The sequence below is a fragment of the Pseudopodoces humilis genome, chromosome 4, assembly GCF_049639895.1.
Source record: "Pseudopodoces humilis isolate 2021_Gansu_Grassland_sample_001 chromosome 4, ASM4963989v1, whole genome shotgun sequence".
In the NCBI taxonomy this organism is placed as follows: Eukaryota; Metazoa; Chordata; class Aves; order Passeriformes; family Paridae; genus Pseudopodoces; species Pseudopodoces humilis.
Window position 1 is genome coordinate 68,003,738 of NC_142203.1, and position 25,692 is coordinate 68,029,429.

Genomic DNA, 25,692 nt, shown 5'->3' on the forward strand with positions numbered 1-25,692 from the left:
CTAAACCCCCGCTGGGGATCCCAACTAGGGATCGACAGCCTGGAAGCCAGAGACCCCGAACACCCCGCCCTCGCCCCACCACCCTAACCAGCACCCCCCTCCCCGCTAGCCCCACCCCTGGCCCCCCCTCTCCGGGGACACCGCCCCCCGCCCCGCCGCGGGGCCGCCCATCCCCGGGCCCGTCCGGCCGGGCGGGGACCGGCAGCGGCGCCCCCCCGGGGGAGGGCGGTCGGTGGCGGTCGGCGGGGCGGGGGCGCGGCGGGGGCGCCGGAGCGGCGGGCGGCGGCGGGGGGGGAGGAGCCTGGGGGCCCCATGGCCCCGCCCCTGCCGCTGCCGCTGCTGGCGCTGCTGCTGCTGCTGCCGCCGGTACCGACGGGCGCGGGGCGGCGGGCGGCGACCTCCGACGGGGCGCCCGCCAACTTGACGGTGGCGGTGGTGCTGCCCGAGCGCAACGTGAGCTACGCGTGGGCTTGGCCGCGCGTGGGTCCGGCGCTCAGCCTGGCGCTGGAAGCGCTGGAGCGGGGCGAGCCGCCGCTGCTGCCGCGGCCCTTCTCGGTGCGCGTCGAGTTCATGAGCCCGGAGCTGGAGGGCGCCTGCTCCGAGTACGTGGCACCGCTCAACGCCGTGGACCTGAAGCTCTACCACGACCCCGACGTGCTGTTCGGGCCCGGCTGCGTGTACCCCGCCGCGTCCGTGGGGCGCTTCGCCTCTCACTGGCGGCTGCCCCTCATCACCGGCGGGGCGGTGGCCGCGGGTTTCAGCCGCAAACGGGAGCACTACAGCACGACGGTGCGCACCGGGCCCTCGGCACCCAAATTGGGCGCCTTCGTCTCCCACCTCCACGCGCACTTCAACTGGAGCGCCCGCGCCGTGCTCCTCTACGTGGACCGCAAGACCGACGACCGACCCTACTACTTCACCGTCGAGGGTGTCTACCAGGAGCTGCAGGATGGCAACAACCTCACCGTCACCGTCCACATCTACTCCCCCGAGGAGGGCGGCCCCGACACCGCCGTCCACTTCATCAAAGCCAACGGGCGCGGTGCGTGGGGTGGCGCGGCGTGGGCTGCGTGGGGGACACGATGACCACGGGAGGGATCGGGCTGAGCGCCCGGGGAGCAGGGGCGGCGGTGTGGGAGTGGGAGGAGGAAGGGAGAGCGGAGGGGGCTCTCCTCCGGAGATCTGCGTAGGGCTCCGAGAGTGGGAGGCAAAATCCTCCGCGGGGCACAGCGAGGGGCTGAGGATGTGATGGGATCCGTGTGGGGGCATTGGACCCGTCTGGGGCACAGTAGGGGGAAGGATGGGGTGCAGCAAGGGTGCTGGGGTACTGTGGATAACATGTTGGGTACAGCAAGGGGTTAAGGGAGCAGCAGGACCATCTGGGGCACAGAGAGGGGATGAGGATGCAGTGGGACCGCTGCAGGACACAGCAAAGGACTGGGAACACAGTGGGATGTATGTGTGACAAAAAAAAAGGACCAGGGATGGCAGTGGGACTTGTTTGGGGCTAGGGGACAATGGAGATCCACACAGGGCACAGCAAGTGTCGGAGAGGGCAGTGAGATACATGTGTGGCGCAGCAAGGGGATGGGAACACAGTGTGATCATGTGGGGTGCAGCAGCAGCTCAAGGAGACAGTGGCACCTTTGTGGGGCACCATGAGGGTCTGCGGACACAGCGGGACTTGTGAGGGGTTGAGAGCAAAATGGCGCTTGTCTGAGGCCCGGCAAGGGACCAAGGATCTGGTGGGACTCGTGGGTGCAGTGTGACACCTGTGGTAGGACATGGCAAGGAGCCAGAGGAAGAGTGGGACCCCTGTGGAGCACAAGGAGGGGCTGGAGGCACGGCTGGACCTGTGTGGGGCATAGGCAGGGGTGGGCAAAAGGGGCTCTGTGCGGGGTGCAGTGAGGATTGAGCACATTTTGTCACAGTGGGGCTGGAGGAGCAGCAGGACCTGCATAGGAGGTGAGTTGACAGTGGACAAGACAGGACCTGAGCCCCTCCCTGGGCCACCCCCTGTGCCAATAGAGGGGCCAGGATGCAGCAGGAGGAGGGGGCACAGGATCTCCCTCCAGGCCCCCAGCCTGGTCAACCTTTGCCAGCAAGAGCTGGGGCAGACCCCCAGCTTGGTGGGACACATGCTGTCAGGGGCACTCTGTGGGACCACCCCACCCTCGGTGTTAGCAGGATCACAGTGACCCAGGCATGTCCTTGGAGGCTGAAGGTGATGGAGTGGATGTGGCTCTTTGAAGGACAGCATCAGCTGTGGTTACATACCTAGAGAACATAGTGCCAACATACCTAGGTGGCCGTGCTGTGGTCAGGCAGAGCCCCTCAGAATGGCACTGGGGCACCCCGGGCTGTGCCTGTCCCTGCTGCACCCCCAGGATGTGGGGCTGTGATAGCCCCACCCTGCTGATGGAGGGATAAATCAATTTGGTGCCTTGTGAGTGCCCCAGGAGAGCAGCTATATTGGGAGCGGGAGGAAATGGAGGGGCTTACAGAGGCAGCTGGAGAGCAAGGGCAGCCTGATGCTCTTTCATTATTGATGAGCAGGGTGTATCAATCCTGGAGTCAGCCACTCTGCAATGCTTCTTAATGGATTCTGAGATGCTGTGTCATTAGGAAGGACATCTAGGCAGGGTAAGTGGAGCCAGATGGGCCAGCAGGACTTGTGTCCAAGGCTGGGCAGGACCAGGCTGCAGGGGGGAGGTACTCTGGGGTGCTGGACTGGGTCAGGACTGAGGCTAGTGAGGCTGAGGCCATGGCTGCTCCACTGGGATGGGAGCTCTTGCATGTGCCATCACCAGCCGTGGGATTTGGAGCATCTTATGGGATGAGGTGAAAGGAGTCTGCAGGGAGAAGGGATGAAATCAGTGATTCCTGTCAACGTTTCCATCTTGGTGCCGTAAATCACCCCAATGGGAATCAATCCCTCGTGGTGCAGGCAGGGGGGTCATGGCTGCTGGGGGGGAAGGCCAGGCATGGGCAGAGACCTGAGGGCTTTCTAAGCTGGGGTCATAGCATCACAGAACCATGGAAAGGCTTGGGTAGGAGAGGACCTTAAAGATCATTTAGTTCCATTCCCCCTGCCGCGAGCAGGGATGTTGAGAGGGTCTGGGCCCCTCTGGCCACAGCCCAAAGATGGCACCAGGGTGTGGGGCTACGTGCTTGGCCCTACAGAGATGGGTGCTCAGGGCTGCAGAGCTGGTCACAGGTCCTTTCCTAGCCCAGGTGTGTGGGGCAGGGATTGGGGACTTGCAAGGTTGTCCCAGGGGTTGGGACCCCTGTATGGAATGGCGTGGAGATGGAAGCAGGGTGTTCAGCTGCACCCATGTCCATGGCCTGCAATAACACGACATATCATCCCTCTTGGCATCACCTTCCTTCTTCCAAGTTGTAAATATTTCCTAGAGAAAGCCACTTCCCTGCCCCTCTGTGCATCCCCAGGGCTGCTGGTTCTTGACATTCACAGGTCTAATGAACGGGCACAAGGGGGAGGGTGGGATTGCCCCTCTCATGGGTGCCTGGGCGACGTGCAGGGGCCCACGTCTCTCCTGCCAGTTGCAAAAGCACTGATATAATTAGAGCTGCAGTTGAGGGAATTACCAGAGCATCTGCCTGTAAAAAGCCCAGGTGCCCTGCCTGGGGAGATGGCTGGGTGGTGCTGCTGGAGGGGAGTGCATTTTCTCCTCGCCCCTGCACTCTCCCTGGGCCAGGGTGACAGTCTCTGGGCTGCAGTGCCCTGTGCTGGTCAGACTGCTTGAAACTGGGATTTTCTGCCTGAACCTGGGATTTTCCCTCATTTCAGGGTTATCTTCCATCATGCAGGGGTCAAGCAGTGTTCTGCCACCTCATCTGCATGGTCCTGCCCCTTTCCTGGGACCTGGCACTCTGCCACCTATACCAGAGACACCCCCTAAATAAATGTCAGGGTACTGGATGCACTCCAGCCTTGCAGAACTTCATTCCCCTTGTCCTGGGTGATGCTGAGGCTGCCCTTGGCCATTTGCCGGCCCCTGGGGCATGCGTGTGTCCCCTAAGGTGCTGCTGGCCGTGCAGGAAGGTGCCAGCTGGAGGCAGCTGCCTGCCTCAGGGAGAGCCCCGAGCATTGACCCTTCCTTCTGCACAGCTCATGCAACCTATCCCTAGAGAGCCGCCTAGGCGCCATCCATCCCCTTGCTTGGTGGCCTTTGACCAGGCAGGCTTTTGCTGCCGCCGCAGGGGCTGGCTGCCTGCAGTGTCCCACCATCTGCCACCAGCTGTTGTGGCTCCCCAGCCCCTCTGCCTCCCTTTTCTTGGCGCCTGCAGTGGGATGGGGAGAGTCCTGTCTATGTCCCTGGGGGGAACCTGCAGGCTCTGCGTGTTGGGGTGGTGCTGAGCTGTCCATCCTGGATGAGAAATTTGGGGACGTTTCTTGATGCAGCACTAGCAAAGTGGGGAAGCCAAGAGTGTTTATTTGAAGTATTGCAGCATTCAGAAGGAACCATTTCAAACCCTGAAACAGGATTTTGCTCACACGCAGCCCACGGTGCTGCGATTTCCCTCTCCCCCGTGCCCAGGAGCAGCTCCCCACATTGCTGTGGATTCCCTGTGCCCAAAGTAGCTGTGCTGGGTTTCTCCCACCTGTGGGCTTCCTCACTGCCGCGGTGGGTCACCCTGCCAGCCCTGCTGCCCACATGGCTGGGGCCATACGTGGCTGGGTGCCTTCCAGCAGCAGAGACCCCTTCCCGGGGCGCGGCGCTTCCCGGCTGTCCCCAGCCCCCCCCCACTGCCCGGGTCCGGCCGGGGCTCTGGGCCCCATGCACAAGAGCTGTGTGTCGGGGCCAGCGCCCAAGCGTGACATTCCTCCAGCACCCGCTGCCGCCGCCTCCTTCGTTGCTCAATCCCGGGTTCCCAGCCAGACTGGCTGGAGCGGGGGCCCTGGTTTTCCGGGGGGAGGGAGGAGGCAGTGTCAGGATCTTCAGCAAGGGCACGGAGGGCCCCTGCTCGGGGGGGTTCAGACACTTTTAGGCGCCCGTCCCCACAGCCTGTGATGCCCAGTGCCAGCCGCGTGCCGGCCCCACACAGCACTTGGGTGGGCATCCCATGGGGGCTGGCCGAGCCCCCAGCAGAGGGTGGGGGCAGGTGGGACAGCCCGACGGGGCCCGGGCACCCCCTTGCCTTGTGGGTCACACCGGCGAAATGCTCTGTTTCCAATTAGCGGCCGCCGAAGGTGCTGGAATCTGGGAACCTGCGCATTCCAGCCGCACGGACAGCCGGCCACGAACCCAAACATGGGTTTGTCCCATTCCACAGCCCGGGCTCCCCAGGGGCCTCCGGCGCACGGCTGCACCGCTTCTCCCAGCCCCCCTGCTTCCGTGGCTAGGGCTGGCATGGAGCAGCCGGGAAGCTGATGCAGGGGGGAGACATCCTCTGGCTGGCTTTTGCTGAATCAGGGTGTGTGGGGTCTGTGCCTGGGGCATCCACCTCATGATTTCAAGCAAGTTTTTCCTTGTGCTCTCCCCCCTTAGTCCAAGGTGATTGATCGGACAAGAGTGGGTCTGTGCCAGCAAGGGCTGTGGGTCTGGCCATGGCTCTAGCCATGGGTCACAGGAGGCGGTGAGCCAAGCACTGCCCCATCTGCCTGCTCCATCCCCCCCCGCAGCCACCGAGTGCTCCCGGGGTGGCTCTGCCCCACCTGCCCCATTGCTGGCTGTGTGCAGTGCAGTGTCCCTGCCCCACTGAAGCTGCCGCCTCTCTCTGGCAGTGGTGTATCTCTGCGGGCCACCAGAGATGCTGCGGCAGATCATGCAGCTGGCACAGCAGGAGAACCTCACCAACGGCGACTACGTCTTCTTCTACCTGGACGTCTTTGGGGAGAGCCTGCGGGGCGACTCTGCCCGTGACCCCTTCAAGCCCTGGCAGGAGAGCCCAGGCCAGGACTCAGGGCTGCGCGAGGCTTTCCAGGTGAGCTGCGCCCACCTGCCTGACAGCAGAAACCTCCCCAGCCTGGCCTCAGTGTGTGAACCAGGGTGCTGTGCTTGGTTGCAGATGGTGCTGGTGATCACCTACTATGAGCCCCAAAACCCCGAGTACCAGCATTTCCAAACCCAGCTCATCCTGCGAGCTAAGCAGAAATTTGGGGTGCAGCTCAACTACTCCTTGGTGAGTGAGTTCCCCTGCATGCCGGGGTGGTGGGGTCCCTTCACATGGGTCTGAGGCACCTCACCAAGATGCAGAGGGTGAGACAGCCACAGAAAGTGCCAGAGGGGTCACCCCTGGTGGAAACAGCCACAGACACTGCCATCCCTGCAGAGTGCATGTTGGCCCCAGAGTGGTTATGGGGCCGTGGGTGGGTGTGTGGTCCTGGTGTGAAGGTTCTGGGATGCTCCTGTGTGCGTGGCTGTGGGTGTGCTCAGATTCCCCCTGGCAGATGAACCTGGTGGCGGGGTGTTTCTATGATGGGATGCTGCTGTACGCCATGGTGCTGAATGAGACTCTGCGCGAGGGTGGCTCTAAGAAAAATGCCACCCACATCATCGAGAAGATGCGGGACCGCAAGTTCCAGGGTAACACTGGGATGGGGGCAGCTGGGTTGTAGGTGCTGTGGGGCCAGTGGAATTCAGTCCCTGTCCTGCCTGCATTTTAATTTTCCCACAGGTGTGACAGGGCTTGTGAGTATGGACAGCAACAACGATCGGGACACTGACTTCAACCTATGGGCCATGAGCGACCCCAAGACCGGGCAATATGAGGTGGAGACCAGCACCAGGTTCCCCCTGGCCGGGGTTGGGGGGTGGGATGGTGGGGTCTGGGGGTGGCCTCATCTCTCTCTGCCTTAGGTGGTGGGACACTACTCAGGTGTGGAGAAGCAAATCCACTGGCTGGGACGACCCATCCCCTGGGTGAAGGGGGCTCCCCCCTTGGACAACCCTCCCTGTGTCTTTGATGTGGATGACCCCTCCTGCGATAAAAGTGGGTGTCCTGGATCCCCACATCCCTTGGACCCCAGAAAGCTTCCATATGGCTGCATGTCAGTCTGGCTGTCATATCCTCTCTTGCCTGCAGCTCCGCTGTCTATGCTGGCCATCGTGGCTTTGGGCACTGGCCTCACCTTTGTCATGTTTGGCATCTCCAGCTTCCTCATCTTCAGGTCAGCCAGGACTGTTTGATGGGTGGGCAGGCAAGGCAGGGGGGGGGGATGGGGCCCTGACTCCTATGTGTCCTTCAGGAAGCTGATGCTGGAGAAGGAGCTTGCCAGCATGCTCTGGAGGATCCGCTGGGATGAGCTGCAGTTTGGAAGTCCCGAGCGGTACCACAAGGCAGCGGGCAGCCGGCTCACCTTGTCCCTGGTGAGAGGAGCCATCCCTGAGGCACCCCTGTGCTGCCCTCCCTCCCTGCCTGATACCCCTCCCTGTTGATCCCTTACATGGCCCTGTTTCTACAAGAGCCATAGCCCCACTGTGTCTCTCCTCAACACAGCTCTTCATCCTTACATAGCTCTCCATTCCCTATAGAGACTTATTCCATCCATCCCTGGCATGACTTTCCATCCCCTGCAGAGCCACTATAGATCCATCCACTGTGTAGCACAGCACTTCATCAAGCCCCTGTGTTGCCTTCCACTCCCTACACAGACATACCTTATCCATGTACTACACTCCATGCAGTGCACCATACCTCATCCCAGAGTCTTCACCTTTCCTACAGAGCATGCAGAGCTTGTCCTGACCCTTAGAGCCCATCCTGCACACCTTGGATGTCCCTGCCCTGGTCCATTGATGTGAGCCATCTCCCTAATGCCCTCCTTCCCACAGCGTGGCTCCAGCTATGGCTCTTTGATGACCACCCATGGAAAGTACCAGATCTTTGCCAACACTGGCCACTTCAAGGTCAGTGCAGCAGGCAGGGAGCTGAGCCCTCCCCCTGAAATGCCCCAGCTCTGTTGTGCTCCCCCTCAGTTGCACTCCATCCTGCAGGATGTTGGCACTCTCCTCCCCTTTGCAAATTCATCCAGTGGACATTGACCTTTTCCCCTTCCCAAACACCCCAGGGTAACGTTGTGGCCATTAAGCACATCAACAAGAAGCGCATTGAGCTGACGCGGCAGGTGCTCTTCGAGCTAAAACATGTAGGTTTGGGGTCTGCACCAGGGTGGACAACCTGTGTGGGGGTGCAGGGATTGGTCCTGGGTATGTGGGAGAGTAGCAGGAGCAGCAGCTCATGCCCTTTGACCTCAAAACTCTCTTGGGTCCACTTTTACTGCAGATGCGAGACATCCAGTTCAACCACCTGACACGCTTCATTGGGGCATGCATCGACCCCCCCAACATCTGCATCATCACCGAGTACTGCCCACGGGGCAGCTTGCAGGTAGCGGGGCTTGGGGACACTGCGGGTGACACTTAGACATTCCTGGTGACCCAGCTGGGCTGGGCGTTGTGGACAGGGCTGTGGATGCTGGTGGCTACCTGAGCCCTCGCTATAAGGCTCACAGCTGAGCTGTCCAAGCAGGTGTCAGAGGACAGTGGAGGGGTAGGGGTGGGTGCTGCAGATCCCTCCAGCTGGGCACTTGGTGAGGCTGCTGCCACCATGACCTGGGTGCTTGGTGGCGTCCACTCAATGTGCTACCCCAGGATGTCCTGGAGAATGAGAGCATCAACCTGGACTGGATGTTTCGCTACTCCCTCATCAATGACATTGTCAAGGTACCCAGCTGAGGGTGTGGGGGGATGGGGGTGGTGCCTGCGAGATACGAGCTTCACTGTGTCCATTTGTCCCAGGGAATGGCCTTCCTGCACAACAGCATCATCGGCCATCACGGCAGCCTCAAGTCATCCAACTGCGTGGTGGACAGCCGCTTTGTGCTGAAGATCACCGACTATGGCCTGGCCAGCTTCCGTTCGCCCAGCGACAATGAGGACACGCATGCACTCTATGCCAGTGAGTGCCTACCTGGGAGGACCAGGGGGATGGGGTGGCTGTGTCTCACTGCACCATTGCTTTGTCCCACCAGAGAAGCTGTGGACAGCCCCAGAGCTGCTGCAGAAGGGGCACCTGCCCACCCCAGGCATGCAGAAGGCTGATGTCTACAGCTTTGGCATCATCGTACAGGAGGTTGCTTTGCGCAATGGCCCTTTCTACATCGAGGGCATGGACCTGAGCCCTAAAGGTGAGGATGGAGCGCACATGTGTGGAGGTCCTGCCCCACTGTGGGGGTCTGGTGCTCACTGTTGACCACACCCTGGCAGAGATCGTGCAGAAGGTGCGTAACAGCCAGAAGCCCTTCTTCCGTCCCTCCATCGACATCGGGGTGCACAGCGAGGAGCTGGCAGTGCTGATGGAACGCTGCTGGGCGCAGGAGCCGGCCGAGCGCCCTGACTTCAGTCAGATCAAGATCTTCATCCGCAGATTCAACAAGTGGGTGGTTGGCGTGTGGGGACGGTGGCCCTGGGTGGGAGTGGGGACAGCCATGGGGGTGGTGGCTGGGGAGCACCTCTTCCTGCAGTGCCAACTGACTGCACCCCGGCAGGGAGGGAAGCACTAGTATCCTGGACAACCTGCTGTCGCGCATGGAGCAGTATGCCAACAACCTGGAGAAGCTGGTGGAAGAGAGGACACAGGCCTACCTGGAGGAGAAACGCAAGGCAGAGAACCTCCTCTACCAGATTCTGCCCCAGTGAGAGGGGGACATAGTGGGGGTGTGTGGGTCTGTCTGAGGGTTGGCAGAGGTTCAGCATGCACCTGCTACTGTGAAAGCATGGGGTCTCTTGCCAGCTTTCCATGCTGGTGTGGGGCAAAGGTTGCAGGGGGAGCAGTGGGTTTGGGGTGGAGCTGACCACTGTCCTTGCCAGTTCTGTGGCAGAGCAGCTGAAGCGTGGAGAGACAGTGAGGGCTGAGGCTTTCGACAGTGTCACCATCTACTTCAGTGACATTGTGGGCTTCACCGCCCTCTCAGCAGAGAGCACTCCCATGCAGGTGAGAGCAGGACTTGGGGGGCAGCACCTCTGTGGGACTGGTGGAGGTCTCACAGCCTTGCAATGCCATCCCTGGGGTTGGGGCACATGTGCACTCCCAGATGCACACACACCCTTGTTCCATCCAGGTTGTGATGCTGCTGAATGATCTCTACACTTGCTTTGATGCCATTATTGACAATTTTGATGTCTACAAGGTGAGTGGTGTGGTGAGCAAGCACAGCTCCCTAAAGTGAGGCAGGCAGCAAGGAGCCCAGATTGTATCTGCCCCCTCTGCCCCCACAGGTGGAGACGATTGGGGATGCCTACATGGTGGTTTCTGGGCTGCCTGTGCGCAATGGGAAGCTGCATGCCCGTGAGATTGTCCGCATGGCCCTGGCCCTCCTCGAGGCTGTCAAAACCTTCAAGATCCGTCACCGTCCCAACGACCAGCTCCACCTGCGCATCGGTGTACACACCGGTGAGCCCCCGTGCCAGCCAGCTGGGGGGTGCCTGCCCACCCTCCTGCCCATCCTGCAACATTCCCGAGTGCCTCTGTGCCTGCAGGTCCCGTGTGCGCTGGAGTGGTGGGTCTGAAGATGCCGCGATACTGCCTCTTCGGAGACACGGTGAACACCGCATCCCGCATGGAATCCAATGGCCAGGGTAAGCCATGGGGCTGGCAGCTCAGCTCCAGAGCCACGGGGTGTGTCCTATTCCTGTGGCATCCAGCCATATCTCTCTTTCCCCTCTGTGCTACTCAGCCCTGAAGATCCATGTCTCATCTGCCACCAAAGAAGTCCTGGATGAGTTTGGCTGCTTTGAGCTGGAGCTGCGTGGCGATGTAGAAATGAAGGTGAGGGCACAGTAATGCTGGTGGGGTACCAGCCCTTCCAGCCACAGAGGAATGTGATGGGGAGGTGGGTTGGGGCTCGGACCCCTTGTGCTGGGGATGACACCCAACAAGCAGCTGCAGGAGTGACCAGGGTCTAACTTGCTCACCTCTGCCTCCAGGGCAAGGGGAAGATGCGGACATACTGGCTGCTGGGCGAGAGGAAAGACCCTTAAGTCATTTGAGCCCAGTGGCTGTGGCAGAGCCCCCTGGCCACCAGTGCTTTCCGGTGCCCCAGGACACACTGGCACACCCCCCCCCCATCACTGCATCCACCTGCCTCTGCAGCCCCCCTGCTTCAGCAGGGCCTGGGCAAGGTGGGGCAGCGGCCACAGCACCGTCTGCCCCCCTCCATCAGCACCAGCAAAGCCCACCTTCCCCACAGCCTCTGCTGGAGTGGGGTGATCCAGCCCTGATCCAGCCTGAAGGACCTTCTATCCCGCCCACCCTCTAAGGTCTGACATCCCTGTCCTCTCCCCTGTGGCTCAGCTGGCTCTGAGCTTCTCCGGGGCCTGGCTGCCCCGCAGGGCACTTTGCCGTCTCTTTTCAGTACCTGGTCCCCAGCAGAAGTTGTGCCCATGTCAACCCCTCCCTGGGGTGGGGGGAAATGGGGATTCCTGCCAAGACTGACTCCTTGGCCAGGTCAGGCTTCAATGCCGCAGCTCCCCCCCTCCCCAGTGTTCCCTTCCCCTGTATATAACCCCATCGGGTCATGTAAATACCCATCCCTCCTCCAGGTGTAAATATAGGACTCGCTGCAACTATTTTGTTCAAATACAAACTTCCCCAGATCCATCTGTCCTGTGGCCTCTACTTTGCTCTGCCCCAGCATGCCAAGTGGGGAGGGAGGCTGGGGGGGGACCCCAGTATGGAACTCAGCCTAGGCTGGTGACAGCTGCCTGAGATATCCCAAGAGATTGTATCCCGAGGGTCTGTCTGTGGTATAGGGGCAGGGTGTGGGCACGGGGAGCCGGTGCTGGGCGGTCACAGCAGCGGCTGCTGAGGGCTTGGGCGGTGCTGGGAAGGCAGGGCTGCCGTGGGTTTGCTTTGGCGTGAGGGCTGCAGTGCGTTCCTCTGAGCTCATGCTCTGGCCGCCCTGCTGCCGCCTCTTACTGGAACACACCTGTGCCTGGGGATTGGAACAATGGCTGTGTGTCACCCACTGCATGTGCCCACCAGGAGGGGACATGTCCCAGGGGATGGGGCTGTGCCAGGGGCTCTCCCTCCATGCCTAAGGAGGAAATCTTCAGACCACAGTGCATTTTGGGTCAACAGTGACTTGCAGCAGGGCTGAAAAGCTTCCCATTTCACTTCAAGGTCTCACAGGATTTGAGATCCCAGGGACACAGTGCTCCCCCTCCAAACATCCAGGTTGAGGACAGCCTTGGGGTGGGCAAGAATGCTGGAACCACCTGTGATTGTGGTTCACAATCACATTGTGATTTTTATTGCTTGTGGGGCTGAAGCTGGCTGCTCAAGGGGTCGTAGGGGTCACTGAGGTTGAAGGGCTCGGGATGCCCTAAGTACATGGTAATGGGAGTGGAGAAAGCTGCATTCCTCTTGAAGGGAATGTTTCTGCCAAAGAGGGTGGTGACACCCTGGAGAGGAGAGAATTGGAGAGGTCTCTGTGAGCAGCTGAGACCCCCAGGGTGCTGGCAAGACAAGGTGGTGGGGGCCTTACCGGCAGCCCGCGGGCTTGCTCCATCCAGAAGCTTGTTGGCTGCTCCGTTAAGTAGTTGTGAGGCTGCAGTGGAAGCAAAATGTGAGCCAGAGGGGATGGCATGCTCGGCAGGACACAGGAGCCTTGCAGCCTCCCTGGAGGCTGCTGCAAGCTGGTGGGGAGGCGGGGGGGATGTCTACTGCCTGTACCTGTGTGATGGGCTGGGGTGTGGACTGGAAACCCGTGGCACGGTAGTGCTGGTGCGTGGTGGAGATAGATTCCATGCGCCTCGGGCGGGGATGGATCTCCTCCTCCGTCTCCTTGCTGCAGTCAGAGCAGACCCCACATCTCTCAGCTCTGGGATCCCTGCCTCCCCAGGTCCCCTCCTCTGGGGGAAAGCCCCAAGGGTGGGTCTCACACAGGAGTGCAGGCTTGCCTGTATTTCTCGTAGAGCATGGATGCCAGCATGGCCTTCCGCTGCCCTGCAGAGGGGAAGGTGCCATTAACCCCCAGATAAGATTCCCCTGCTGCCTTTTCAGAATGCAAATGGCTTGTTGGGGTCAGCCTCACCTTGCCCCAGTAGCAGGGCCCTCAGAGATGGACAGTCCTTTGTGGGGGAGTTGTCAGTGAGTGAGGAGAGAAACTGGTGGATTGGCAGTCCCTGGTAGCCATGCTGGAAGTCCTCACTGCCCAAATCCTTCCGTGGACGAGAGTCCAGAGGGTCCACGATTATCTGGGGATGGACAATGGGGGCTGTGGAAGGGGGCAGGAGCCCATGCTGCATTTCCCCATGCCCTGCTCCTGGCTTTTAGGCTTTTGATACCCCTATAGACATAAGCTGTAAAGAGGTGTTATGGTCTTTCTGGCCAGAAACTTGGGAAAGCTGGAGCAGGGACACAGCTTGGGCAGGACTGACCTGTCCTGCCTGGTGGAGGTTAGCCAGTCTTGTATGGCTGTCCCAAGCACCTGGGTGCTGAGATTGCCCCTGAGCAAGTGCTCTTACGGCACTTGAAGAACCCATGAAGAGTCCCCAGGCTGTGGCACAGCTTGGTCCATCAGGTGCCCCCCAGTTTGGCTTGCCCAAGCAAGCATCCCCACATGACTGTGATGGGCCATGACACACACCTTCTATTCCCTAGCAACGAGATCCCAGCTCCCCTCCTGCCTTACTGTTACTCTCCACGTGCCTGCCTGTGCCTTTTGTGCTATTGAGTTTCATCCCTTTTCTATCCTGTGGGGCTCAAGTTCCTCTGGGTGGCTATTTAGAGAGGTGTCTGCCCAGGAGCAGGCAGCTTCAAAAGATCAGCATGTGGGACATGATGGGGCCAACTTTGAGGGGCATTTTCCCTTATGGAGTTACCTCCTTCTGCCAGTCACAGCTCACGCGGCTCCGCTGGGGCACCGACTGGCTGGGCTTCTCTGCTGGCACGGGTGGGGTGGGGGGCAGTGCCGGCACTGTGGTGGGCGAATCCTTATCGGGGCTAGTCCCCCACTTTCCAAGCCAGGGAGGCAGCTTGATCTCAGAGGGATCCTTCCCAGTCTCTGGGGACGGCACCCTGCTGGGCACGACTGGTAGGGCCACAGTAGGCAGCTCATCTGTGTCTGGTATCTCCTGGGGCGGCTTGGCTTTGTCTAACATCTCCTGGAGCCTCTTGGCGGTGCTTGTCAGTGTCTCACCGCGGCACGGGAGACTCTCCACGGGCACCTCAGGCAGGGGCTTATCACCCTGGACCCTGCACGGTGGCCTCTCCCCATGGCATCTGGGACCCACACAGCTTGTTGTCAGAGTGCCCCTGCAGGTAGGAACAGACCCTGAAGAAAGGCAGCGGAGTGCATTCCCCATTGTCTCCAGCCGCCACCACCACAGGCAGCGTCCTGACCCCATGTCCCTTGCACATTGGGGCAAGGGACAAGGGATTCCTCTTCTTTTGGAGGACAGAAGCAGTGCCTGCTGCTGGGTCTATCATCTCGAGGGGTCTCTCCTTCCATAACTCCCTTCCGTCCCCTTCACTTCCAGCAACCCACCCCCCTGCCTGCGCTCAGCCCCCTCCCTGCTGCGACCTCCCCACAGGCCGGACCCACCATCTTCTCATTCCCCCCCGGCTCCTAGCGGTCCACAGGCCCTGAGTCCCGACTCTTCCCACCGGGGGTTACCCCAAAGGGTTTCGCTGCCCGCAGCCTGGGCCGCAGTCCCCGGCGCAGCCGGCTCCCGGCTCCATAGCGCGTGCGCGCGGCAGGACGCGCCTCTCTCCATGGAGACGGTGCGCGGCGGCCGCGCGCCCGGGGGTGGAGCCCCGCGCGTACGCGCCTTACATTGGCGGAGAGATTCGGAGGGGGCGCGGCCGTGGCCCGAACTGGGCGGGGCAAGAGGCTGAGTTAGACTAGTAATGGGCGTGGTCCCGGCGGAGTGGGCGGGCGGGAGAGCGGTTGGCCTGAGGGGGTGCGGTGAGGGGGGAGAGGATGTGTGGGGCGCGGGGACACGGAGGGACGGGGCTGTGTGGGGCACGGGGACGGGGAGGGACGGAGCTGTGTGGGGCACGGGGACACGGAGGGACAGGGGATGGGAGTGCAGAGGGATGGGAGTGTAGGGGGATGGGGTCGCGGGGCTGCAGGGACACAGGGATGCCCACGCTGCACTACAGGAGCAGGGCTGTCCCCACCTCTGGGGTCCATGTCCTCCATGTCATCTCGTCCCAGTGCCCTGGGACAACCACATAGGGCAAAGCTAGCCGTAGGGGCTCTCGGGGGTGCACCGTGCCTGGGCAGGGCCAACGCAGCCCCTCGGGGACTTGCCCAGGGCTCCTGAGGACACACTGCTCGCCACGACTCGACGAAAATGATCCCTACACCGCTTGGGCCTGGCAGAGGCATATACCCGTTTGTCCCAGGGACCCCCAGCTGCACTAGGGTGATGGGGCGGGACGTGCCCGGCGCCTGACTGGGTGCAGCCAGTGCCCGCCGGCGTGGAGCAGCTGCCTCCTCTCACCACCAGCCCTCGACGGGCCCCTGAAGAGGCCGAGCAGAAGAAGGGCCCTTTGATAGCAGGCGGCAGGCTTGGGAGCGAGGGCTGTTATTCCAGTGCTCTGTGGTGTGTGCCGACGGGGCACCGTGTGCTCCATGCTGGGGCCTCTGTTTTTCCTGGCTGGGGATGTGCTCGGCCCTTCTGGCCTCGGCGGGCCGGGGGGGCCCCACTGGGGAGGGTTCTTCCCTGTGGGCCCTCGGCCCTGTGCCAAGCAGGGGCTCCTCCAAGCCCATCTGCTGCACAGCTGCGGGGAGGAGGGAAAGCTGGGAGACGTGTCCAGAGCTCATCTCATGGCTCCCCCATCCTGGGGCCAAATCAGCCCTGCTGCCGCTGGGGGGTGGAGGGGGGGGGGCGTGCCGGAGTGCCCCCAGGGCTGGCAGCTCACTGTGAGGGTTCTGGGTTGCATGCTGCTGGTCATACCGCAATGCTCAGCTGTGGGCCCTGTGGTGCACCCAGACCGCAGCTCATGCTGAAAGGGTGGCAGCTTGGGGACCCTGCCCCAGCTTGCATTCCTTGGTGGTCTTCCTAGGAGCATCCCCAGATTCCCCACCAAACACCTGTGGGATTACCAAAAGCCTGGCTAGGCAGCATGGGTGCCTGAGCGATACTGAAGAGACATTAACAGAACCAAAGTATACTGTGGGACAGGGAATCCGGCGATGCCAACCCCGGGTGCGCGCACTCACTGTGGGGAAAACCGCCCTGGGGTGGTCTGTGGGGCTGTGCTCTGGCAGAATCAGCTCGGGGCAGCAGCCCTGGATCTGCTGGAGCACATCTGGCTGTCTCTCGCCGGCTGACACATCCCTCACAGCCCCCCCGCCCGGCTCTTTTGGGAACCTGCGTCATTTATGATCCTCTCCGGCTAAGGAACCAAAACAGCCGTTGGCCCCCGTTCCCCCCCCCGCCTTGGGCCCATGGGGCTGTGCCCACTGTCCTGCCCTGCCGCTGCTCGGGGACTGGTAAAATAAACCTGGCACAAGAAGAAACACGATGGCAAGCGACTGGCTCTGACCTCGCGTGCTAGCCTGTGCCCTGTGCCCTGTACAGCACTCCCTGTGGGACTGCTCTGGGCGAGCCCTGAGGGATGATGCCCTGGGGATCCCTGCCTCCTCTTTAGCGTCCCCACCTCCCCAGGGACCCCCAGCCGTCTTTGGGGTACACATCCCAGAGGCAGGCAGGGCTGTTCTGAGTTCAAGAGTGGTCCCAACCCGCGCTGAGCCTCAGAGGCAGGAAGCAGCATTATCAGCAATTTTAAGGCTCATTTACACCCCAAAAACACTCCCCATACTACACTGGGTGTGTATGTGTGGGAAGTGACGGGGCTCTGCCGCAGCCCCACACAGCTCCCGGGGGCCCCCCGCCGCCCAGCGCCACCGAGCGGGGAGATGAACAGAGCCGCCATTCTCCCCGGCGGGCTGCGGTCCCCTGCGCGGCGGCTGGCGGGGGCCCAGGCGGTCCCGACGGCGGTGCCAGGTGGGCCGCACACCGCGCCAGCACCGGCCCCTGCCACTAAATATAGCCCCGGCAGCCGGCCACGGAGCGGCGGGCGCGGGAGGCACGCGGCAGGGAGCGGGCGGCCGCATGCGCCGAGCCCCCGCGTGCGCTCCCCTCACGGGGCCGGCGCGGACACGTGCAGGCACGAGACCGCGGTCAAGGCCTGTAAACAGCGCCGTGCACGCACAGAGCCGGCGGCGCGTTGTGTGCCGCTCCCCTCGGGGCTTCCCAGCTGTGGGGTCTGCAGTGAAGGGTACAGTGTGTTTTCCTCAGTGCGCACTTGTGGGTCTGGGGTAAGCAATACAGCGAGTTGTCCTGGGAGTGGCATAGCTGGGGAGGCTGGGGTAAGCAGTGCAGTTGAGTTTAGCGTGGCAGTGCACACACAAGCAGTACAGTGGCTGCAGTGTGGGGGAGTACACGGGTATGTGGACATCGAAGGGGCAGCAGGTCCACCCACCACACAGCCTGTCCTGCCCTGTGCTCTGCTCAGGGCTATGATCCTCCTGGGAGGTCCCAGAGAGGCCCCTCTGGGGTGGACAAGAAGTACAGGTGCAGTCAACAAGCCTGCTCCGAGGGCTTTTAGATCAATCTAGTGCAATTAACTGGTTTTGAAAAGCAAGGAACCATCAGCGTTCAGCACAGGGCTCTAGCAACAACACGGAGGGGAGTGTGGCACCCTGAGGCAGAGCCGGGACATTCAGGGATGTGAGGATTCGGTGGTGGCAGTGGGGCTGGGTGGGCAGTCCTGGACATGGTGCACTACTGACACCCCTAGGATGTTCCCCACCTTGGACACAACCTTGTGGCACCCAGCCTGCTCCCCCAGCCCAGCACCAAGATGAATCTTTTGCCTGTGAGCTGCGGGAAGCCCAGACCCTCTGCAAAAAGCAGGGTACCAACTCTACTGCTGACAATCGAGGCCAGCCCTGCCAAAGCTCACTATCTCCACCCTCAAAAAAGTCACCCTGATGCAGAGCCACTGAAGTCACCACCAAGGAGATGCTTTATTGGGGAGCAAGTGGGTAGTGGGCGTTAGCCAGGGGGCCAGCCCATCTGCCGCCCCCCCAGCACATGGAGGTGCAGGTGGTAGACAGACTGTGCGCCGTGCTTCCCATCATTGATCACTGTTAGGAAAGGTACAATGGTCAGGCCACTCCCTTTGTCCCCAGGACCAGCAGTGAGGGTCCTGCCCCACATTACAGTAGGGGTTACCAACTCACCAAGGCGGTAGCCATCAGCCAGCCCCTCTGCCTGCGCTGTGCGTGCTGCCACCACCATCAAGTGCCCTAGCAGCTGAAGAAGGGAGGAGCGGCAGGGTCAGCAATGTATGACCACCACCAATATCCCAGGGACCTTTCTGGACTCACCTCAGTGTCCTGGGGACCCACGCGACTGATCCGGGGGATGGGACGCTTGGGGATCACCAGGAAGTGCACGGGAGCTTGGGGGGCCACATCACGGAAGACGAGACACTACCAGGGGGTGCAGGGTAAGCCCCACCACAGCTGTGGGTTCTGCCCCCCTGCCCTGGTGGGGACACAGGTCCTGCTGTTCCAGCTACCTTGTCATCTTCATAGAGAATGGTGGCAGGGATGGAGCGGTCGATGATCTTGCTGAAGATGGTGGGCTGCCCTCCTGCCTCCTCGCCAGCTGCTGCTGCCTGCTGTGCCTTGCCCACCTCCCCGTCCCGCCCGCTGGGCGCCGACACGCACCGCTGGGGCTGAGGGGCATACCTGGCTTACAGCCTGTGTCCACGGGGACGGGGACAAGGACACCGCGGTGGGGGTGGGTGGGGGTACGTGGGGGAACACGTGTGCAAGGGTGATGGAGGGAAGCACACGGGGATGATGGTGGGGTGCACGTGGAGCTGGTGAGGGACACCTGGGGGATGCACATGGGGGGTGACATTGAGCACACGCTGGGATATGGGCGAGGGACGCATGTGGGGGTGATCGGACTAATGCATGGGGTGATGGCGGATGTGATGGGACTCATACAGGGGTCCTGCTAGTGCATACAGGGGTGATGGTGGGGTGCACGTGGGGGTGATGCTTTGCTGTGACAGGGGGTACTGCATGGGGCAATAGTCAGGTGCACACGGGGGAGACACTCATGGGGGTAAGAGGGGCAGATGCCCAGGGGGCTGGTAGGGGACTGTGCACAGCCTGTCACGAGGGTGACAAGGGGCTCGCGGGGCTACCAGGGGACTTTCCACGGGGCTGACAGGGATCTGTGTCCTGGAATGTGCGAGGGAGGGCTGTGCCCACGGGGGCGCAGGCTGGGGTGGAAGCCCGAGTGCTCCGAGGCCCAGTGCCGTGGGGGTGCGCACGCTGGCGCTCATGCCCGCCGCGGACTTTGCCCGAAGGTGGAAGTAATGGCGAGCATGGTGCGGACTCCTTCCGGTGCCCCTGTTTCGCCCCACACCCCGGTGTGACCCCCTTATCCCGGGATGACCCCATCCCCACGTCCCCCCGCGCCCACCTGTCGCGGGCTCAGCGCGCCCCGCGCCACCCAGCGCGCCAGCACCGCCGCCATGGCCGCCGCTCCCGCCCCGTCACTCACACATCCCCCTCCACGCCCCTTAAAGCGCCCGCCTGCGACCAAGCCTGAGGGCGCTCCTCCCGTCGGAGCATCCCGGCGAAGACCCTTCGACCGGGGAAGATGGAGACTCCCTTCCCGAGGGGAGTCCCAATTCCGGGCGGGACCTCCCCTGCCCCTAAGGGTGGGTGCCTTGACCAAACAATTAAGGAATTGTTAATTCCTTAATTAAGGAATAATTAATAGGGAGGAAGGCTGTACCAAGCAGGTTTATTTGCACTCAGAAGCCCATTCGTGGGCGCTTGCGGAGGGGCTGTGAGGCGGAGGACAGCTGGCTTTGTGAAGAAGGGATGCACAGCTGGCTGGCCTGGCTACCAGGGGGCTCTGGTGGCTCGGGGGGCCCCTCGGCCCACACAGACAGGTAGTCCCGCAGTGTTTTCCGCCGCTCCTTAGGGATGCCACGGCAACGCAGGCTCTGTGAAGACAGCAGGGCTTCATTGGGCACTGGTGAGGCCGGGGGGCTGTGAAGTGGGGGGCTGCTGGCTCGTGGGGAGCCCTCCTGGGAGAGAATGGGTGGGCGGCCAGGGGAGAGCAGTGGGAGGCCCGTATCACTCAGCTCAGACAGCTCAGACTGGTAGGTGAGGGAGGAGGTGAAGCTGGCTGAAAGGCTGCGGTGGCCCCGGGCTCGCTTCTGCCGCCGCCGCCGCTCCCGCAGAGCCCGCTGTCTCTGCGCCACACTGAAGCTTGTCCTCTCCTCCCACCACTGCTCCCAGTCCCCAGCCCAAGCTGCTGTCAGACGGACACTTAGGGGGTCCAGACCATCTGCTGGCTCCAGGGTCTGTGGCTGGGGAGGGGGCTGGAGGGCCAAAGGCTCCCAGTGCTGGATGCGGCCACCTTCCTGCATGGTTTGGCGCAGCTGCTGGCGCATCTGTCTCTGCAAGCTGCTGGGGCCTGCTGGCCCCTCCAGATCTCTGCGGGTGAAGAGGCGCCTCTGGCTGAGGCTGGGGGGCCAGCTGTGCTGGGGAGGCTCCCTGCAGGCCCTGGAAAGTGCCCTCAGCCAGCGTCGGTACTGCAGGGCTGCAGCTGGGCTGGGTACATCTGGGGAGGGCTGGGAGTTGGCACAGGGCTCCTGCAGTTCAGCTTCCTCCAGGGGTGCTGGTGTGCCCATGTCCTCTTCCTCATCATCGATAATCACCTCCAGGTTGGACAAGTAGAATGTTTGCTCTTCCTCTTCTTCCTCACCGCCCAAGACTTGTGGGCTGCTGGCTGGAGCCTCGAAGAGAGGGGAAGAGCCAGGGGCTGTTGTGACCTCATCCCTTGATGGGGGTGCAGGGGGCTGTGCTGGCTTGTGGGTCAGCCTCTGGCAGAAGACATCCCCAGCCTCAGAGAGCTGGAAAACCAATATGGACTTGTGCAGTGCATCCTCCTCCAGCGTGGCAGCCAGCCCTGCAGGAACAGGAAAGGCATTGTCAATGGAGTTCCAGTCCTGGGGATACTCCAGGGGCCTGGCCAGCAGTGGGGCTGCCTCCACCCCTCAGTGGGCATCCTCACTGATGGCTCCTGCCCTGTACATAATTTTCTGTCATTAATCTCTTCCACAGGATTGTTTGGGACTTTGCTTTTGCTTTTTCAGCCATCCTCCAGCCAAGCCATGACAACAGCTACAGTTCCACTCCATTCCACCTTCTCCCCCACCAGGACCTGGAGCCTGGGGCAGTGTGGGACACTCACCTGCTGCTGGGGCTGTGAGGCGCTGCTGGAGCATGTGGTGGCGGTGAGGGAGCTGGGTGGGCAGATGCTGCAGGCACCCTGCAATACTGTGCAGCTTCTGTGGAGTCCCAGCCAGCTGACACGCTGACTGGCTGCCCCCTGAGGAAACAACTCTGGTGAGCACAGACCCAGAGCAGCAGCTGGTCTTAGCAGCAGAGGCTGGGACACAGGCACAGAGGAGTCCTAGCTCTGCAGCACTCTTGAGCTTGATCTCTTACCCCGGTATTGCAACAGCAACAGCTCCTGGGTGTGGGATGCTCCAAGCAGCACCTTGTGGCTCCTCCCGGGTTTGCCTGGCATCAGGTGTGCGAAGACTGGAGGGGCCTTCATCATGTGTGCCCACTTCAGAACGGGCATCAGTGGCAACCGCTCGTCCAGCACATACATGGAGAACTAGGACAGGAGTCTTGGTTCAGATGGACACATCCCAACATACTGGCAGCTCCCCTGAGATGGAAGAGCCTCATGCCCTACAGGACTCGGAGACACAGCTGTGCGGTGTGTCTTTGCCAGCTCCCAGCTGTGATGGGACTCACCTGGGTGGTGACAAGGTACTGTGAGGGGTGAGCCCTGCCCAGGTACATGGGCAGCACCACACGTTCACCCTGCTGGCAGCCAGCTTCCTCGCCCACCTTGAACAAGTCAAAGTGGCATCTCTTGGGGGCCTGCAGCAGTAGAATGGGGTGCAGTCAGCACTTTGGGCTGAGGAATCCTCTTCCCTGCCTGCCCCAAGCCCCACAGCCACCCTCCCTGGCTCACCCGGGCATCCAGGCACTGCAGGCCCGTGCGGTCAGCACAGCTGAGCACCCGTGGGTGGGCAGTGAAGTCACTCCAGCGCCAGGATGAATGGTCCCGAAAAAACATGGTCTGGGGTTCATGGCGGAGCTGCTGCAGCCTGTGAGGAGACAGCAGTATTGGCATGGGGCAGGGCTGCCCCAGTCACTTGGGCCTCCCACCCCCTGAGACTCCACTGTCTGCATGAATCCCTAGACAGCCCCGAGTGCCTTATCTCACCCAGTCTCAACGCTCCAGAGGTAGACGGTCCCGCTCTGGGTGCAGACAGACAGCTCCCCGGGAAGGTGAGGGCTGGAGGATGGGGGGCACAGCATCACCATGGGGCAACAGAACCCACCACACGGAGCAGGGCTGTGCCAGCAGAGCTCCCTCCTTGCACAGCCCATTCCTCCAGCACCTACCTGACAGTGAGGCAGGAGGCAGGCACATCAGTGTGGATCACCTGTAGTGGGGTGGGAGCTGCCCCTGCCTTGCCCGGCAGCCTCCAAACACCACAGTGATAGTCTGAACGGACGCCAACAAAATCTGTCAGGGGGAAGGTGGTGGCATGTGAGTTGGCAGCATCCCAGGGGCCCCCTGCAGTCCCTCCCCACTACATCCTCTCTGTCTCATGATGTGGATCCTGGCTCACCTTGTCCATCCACACGGGCTGCAGCCACTTGCCGGATGCGCCCACTGAGCTCAAACTGTGCTGGGGAGCCCCGGGCACGGGGCAGCTCCTCCAGCACCACATCCTGGAAATCTGGGTTGATGGCTAAGGGCAGTTCAACACAACCCTCAATTCCCTCCCCAGGGAGGCCCCACGGGGAAGGATACAGAGGTGGTTCATGGCCTTCCCTCCAGGGTGCACCAGGCGGCCCACAGGTGTCCCCCCGTCTTCAGGGGGCAACCAGGCCAGTGCCCCCCCAGTGAGACTGTCGTCAAAGAGCAAGCTGGACCACTGCTGCATCAGCTCCTCGTGCAGGCAGTCTGCCAGCAGCCCCAGTGGCACCTCGAAGAGCCAGTCACGGCAGAGGTGGGAGAACCAGCGCAGGCGGGAGGCCAAGTGCTGCCGGGGGCAGCCGCTATAGGGCATGGACAGCATCAGGTGAGCGGATGGAGCAGGAGCTCCCCCAGAGCTCTGCAGGGCAGCGCACATAGGGACACTCACCGTCGAGCCTCCAGGCGGTTGATGTCCTCCACCAGGGCAGTCATCCGGATGGTGCTACTCCGGGCTGGTCTCTGCAGGAGTAAGGGGCAGAGATTGAGACTGGGAAGGGGAAGGGTGGGGAACAGCACTGTTATCCCTGGACAGACAATGACCTTCAGCTTGGAGTTTCCCAGGTAGAAGTTCTTGTGCAGCAGGTGCCCCAGGGAGCCAAAAGCGTCTTCTGGGTGATCCACAAAGAAATGTCCCAGCTGTGTGGGAGGGGAAAGGGTCAGTGCATGCAAAGGTCCCACAATGCCCCCCAGGTCCTTGCCAGGACACAATGCCTCAAACCACACCTGCTTGGCGAAGTCTAGAGTGGCTCCGGACTTGCCTGCCCGGAGCTTCTTGCACAGGCCGCTGCTGTACAAAATGTCCTGAGGCGCAGGCGAGGGGATCCAGCCGTCTGTGAGGAGAAGGCAGAGGCCGCCTGGCACACGAGCACCGCTCAGCACCGTGGGACAGTGGCAGCGACAGAGGTGGAAGACACATCCCCCAGCCCCCGTGCAGCGAGCTCCCTCCCGCTCCCGCGGCTCTCACCCTCGCTGGGCAGCAGCACCGGCACGGCCGCAGGGTCGGCGGCCTCCCACCTTTCACCCGTCACGCCGCGGCGGGGCACGAACGCTGGCTGCCCCTGCGGGGACCGAAAGGGGAGAGTCAGAGCGGCCCCTAAGCGTCCTACCGGTCCCCTCGGTCGGCCCGCACCCCCGGCAGGGCCTCACCTGGCGGCGGCCGGGGCCACCCTCCAGCACCTGCCCGTGCTCGCCCCAGCCGGCGACCGGCGCGGGGCCACCCTCTTCCCGCGGCGGGCCGACGCCGAAGTAGGAGGGGAAGAGCGCGGCCGGGAACTCCATGGCCGCGGTACCGAGCACAGAGCGCAGCACGCGGCTGGACCGGCAGCCCCGGTACTCCGTGGGGATGGCACGGCCACCGCGAATGGCGTCACCGCCGCGCTGCTGGCGCCGCGCACCCCTCAGCGCCCGGCCACAGCGGGGCACAGGTCGCCGCCGGGCACGGCCAGGCGGAGCGGTACCGCCCCCTGGCGGCCGGAAGGTAAAACGTACGGCCGCGGGGGAGCGGGAACGGGACGGGAATGGGAACGGGCGGCGGAAGCGATGGAACCGGGATGGGAACGGGACGGGAATGGGAACGGGCGGCGGAAGCGATGGAACCGGGATGGGAACGGGACGGGAATGGGAACGGGCGGAGGAAGCGATGGAACCAGGACAGGACTGGGAGGGGGGAAGAGTGAGATAGGGCTGGACCAGGACCAGCGCTGGAGAACCATCAGGACAGAACCCCACCGGGACACGGGCAGGGGTACGGGCATTGTTTCCCTCTGCTTGCCTCCAGAGCAGTAAAACCCCACTGTGTGTCTTGCCAGGGGCAGACCTGGTTTTCTGCGGTCCCGGTTGTGTGGCCATGGGGAACCCCACACACCAGGGGGCGTGGGGCCACGGGACAGTCTCAAATGTCTGGGGATTGTGGGGTTGAAGTGCGGCTCCTGGAAGGTTGAGGATGTTCCAGTTCCCCATCCCACTCTGCCCTTCCTCACACCTGCTTGGCCTTGGTGAACCCACTCCCAGCCTGGCTTTGTGCTCCTTCCTCCCCAGGGGGTGGTTGCTGGCTCCCCATCAGGGACTGACCTGGCCCCAGACCCCCATGGGAACACACAGAGAGTACAGGTTAGTCTCACGAGGCTCTGATGGGACCCTGTAGCTTTTGGAGAGTGTCTGGAAGGGAGAGAAGTTCTCCTGTCCATTTCCCAAAGAGAGCATGACCAGCATTCTCCTCGAGGGGCCACGGTCCTTCTACATCTCTGTGCCAGAAATCACTGGCCAGAGAGCTGTGCTGGTGAGGTCTGCATTGGGGAGGGGACCCCCAACCATGCCTGGAGGGGGTCTGTGATCTGGGAAGGATTTCTGGGCAGTCAGGCTGGGGCACAGTGGTGTGACTGCTCCTGCTGCAGCTCCCAGAGTGCCCGGTGGGGAGCACAGGATGCGAGAGGAGCATTCCCATGAGTAGTAACCTGCTGCCTCCACTATGGCCAAGGAGGATGGTGATGTCAGGGGAGTCTGAGGATGATGTCAGGGGGGTTTGGAAAAGTGTGATGAGATCGTTTCCAGTCAAGATATCCTCATCCCTGGAGATGGTGCCCAGACCCTCTCTGTGGGACACCTCTCTAAGATACATATTACAATTTGCTTTAAGAAAGTGGTAGCCACTGGTAGAAAAGCACCTGACCACCTTACACAGCCCCCCCTGGCGTAGGTAGCCCCACTACCTCCAGCTCCATAGGTAGCCCTCACTGCCTCCCATCCCTTTCCCAAATTCCAGGGCATGCCATCAGCTCCATGTCCCTCTCCATTATATATTTCTGTGCCCAGGACATATTCC

The 25,692-nt window shown here is 62.0% G+C and overlaps 4 protein-coding genes across 4 annotated transcripts; 1 reads left to right on the forward strand and 3 right to left on the reverse strand.

The window, feature by feature from the left end:
• Window positions 1-312: 312 nt before the first annotated feature.
• NPR2 (natriuretic peptide receptor 2) lies at window positions 313-11,607 on the forward strand. Its single transcript, XM_005528016.3, has 22 exons — window positions 313-1,042; window positions 5,750-5,949; window positions 6,034-6,147; window positions 6,416-6,551; window positions 6,643-6,737; window positions 6,825-6,957; window positions 7,051-7,135; window positions 7,214-7,334; window positions 7,800-7,874; window positions 8,036-8,113; window positions 8,251-8,355; window positions 8,619-8,690; window positions 8,766-8,925; window positions 8,999-9,154; window positions 9,234-9,402; window positions 9,515-9,661; window positions 9,837-9,960; window positions 10,088-10,156; window positions 10,245-10,419; window positions 10,506-10,604; window positions 10,703-10,794; window positions 10,953-11,607. The coding sequence occupies exons 1-22, from the start codon at window positions 313-315 to the stop codon at window positions 11,004-11,006; spliced, it is 3,189 nt and encodes a 1,062-aa protein (XP_005528073.3). The 3' UTR covers window positions 11,007-11,607.
• A 668-nt stretch (window positions 11,608-12,275) lies between these two features.
• Window positions 12,276-14,709, reverse strand: SPAG8 (sperm associated antigen 8). Its single transcript, XM_088054647.1, has 7 exons — window positions 14,645-14,709; window positions 13,851-14,250; window positions 13,061-13,223; window positions 12,909-12,972; window positions 12,700-12,814; window positions 12,512-12,574; window positions 12,276-12,428 (listed from the first exon to the last, which is right to left on the reverse strand). The coding sequence occupies exons 1-7, from the start codon at window positions 14,707-14,709 to the stop codon at window positions 12,276-12,278; spliced, it is 1,023 nt and encodes a 340-aa protein (XP_087910773.1).
• Window positions 14,710-17,986: 3,277 nt separating this feature from the next.
• Window positions 17,987-19,550, reverse strand: HINT2 (histidine triad nucleotide binding protein 2). Its single transcript, XM_005528048.3, has 5 exons — window positions 19,488-19,550; window positions 18,568-18,726; window positions 18,374-18,478; window positions 18,227-18,299; window positions 17,987-18,130 (listed from the first exon to the last, which is right to left on the reverse strand). The coding sequence occupies exons 1-5, from the start codon at window positions 19,539-19,541 to the stop codon at window positions 18,039-18,041; spliced, it is 483 nt and encodes a 160-aa protein (XP_005528105.1). The 5' UTR covers window positions 19,542-19,550; the 3' UTR covers window positions 17,987-18,038.
• A 274-nt stretch (window positions 19,551-19,824) lies between these two features.
• On the reverse strand, window positions 19,825-24,212 carry TAF1C (TATA-box binding protein associated factor, RNA polymerase I subunit C). The gene is made up of 14 exons (XM_014256929.2): window positions 24,018-24,212; window positions 23,836-23,929; window positions 23,595-23,701; window positions 23,412-23,507; window positions 23,260-23,330; window positions 22,926-23,173; window positions 22,741-22,851; window positions 22,511-22,634; window positions 22,329-22,400; window positions 22,074-22,209; window positions 21,851-21,979; window positions 21,533-21,707; window positions 21,276-21,413; window positions 19,825-20,990 (listed from the first exon to the last, which is right to left on the reverse strand). The coding sequence occupies exons 1-14, from the start codon at window positions 24,147-24,149 to the stop codon at window positions 19,825-19,827; spliced, it is 2,799 nt and encodes a 932-aa protein (XP_014112404.2). The 5' UTR covers window positions 24,150-24,212.
• Window positions 24,213-25,692: the final 1,480 nt, after the last annotated feature.

Bases quoted from the DNA above. Each gene is read 5' to 3' on its own strand.
- NPR2 (XM_005528016.3), top strand. From the start codon at position 313: ATGGCCCCGCCCCTGCCGCTGCCGCTGCTGGCGCTGCTGCTGCTGCTG. The intron at 9,403-9,514 runs GTGGGTGGTTGG...GCACCCCGGCAG, and splicing joins TTCATCCGCAGATTCAACAA to GGAGGGAAGCACTAGTATCC. The intron at 10,157-10,244 runs GTGAGTGGTGTG...CTGCCCCCACAG, and splicing joins ACAATTTTGATGTCTACAAG to GTGGAGACGATTGGGGATGC.
- SPAG8 (XM_088054647.1), bottom strand. From the start codon at position 14,709: ATGGAGCCGGGAGCCGGCTGCGCCGGGGACTGCGGCCCAGGCTGCGGG. The intron at 13,224-13,850 runs GTAACTCCATAA...GTCCATCCCCAG, and splicing joins GCTGTGACTGGCAGAAGGAG to ATAATCGTGGACCCTCTGGA. The intron at 12,815-12,908 runs GTGAGACCCACC...CTCTGACTGCAG, and splicing joins AGGCAAGCCTGCACTCCTGT to CAAGGAGACGGAGGAGGAGA.
- HINT2 (XM_005528048.3), bottom strand. From the start codon at position 19,541: ATGGCGGCGGTGCTGGCGCGCTGGGTGGCGCGGGGCGCGCTGAGCCCG. The intron at 18,727-19,487 runs GTGGGCGCGGGG...TATGCCCCTCAG, and splicing joins GCGCGCTGAGCCCGCGACAG to CCCCAGCGGTGCGTGTCGGC. The intron at 18,300-18,373 runs GTGAGTCCAGAA...TCCCTTCTTCAG, and splicing joins TGGGTCCCCAGGACACTGAG to CTGCTAGGGCACTTGATGGT.
- TAF1C (XM_014256929.2), bottom strand. From the start codon at position 24,149: ATGGAGTTCCCGGCCGCGCTCTTCCCCTCCTACTTCGGCGTCGGCCCG. The intron at 22,401-22,510 runs GTAGGTGCTGGA...CCCATCCTCCAG, and splicing joins GCCTCCTGCCTCACTGTCAG to CCCTCACCTTCCCGGGGAGC. The intron at 20,991-21,275 runs GTGAGTGTCCCA...CTGTTCCTGCAG, and splicing joins CCTCACAGCCCCAGCAGCAG to GGCTGGCTGCCACGCTGGAG.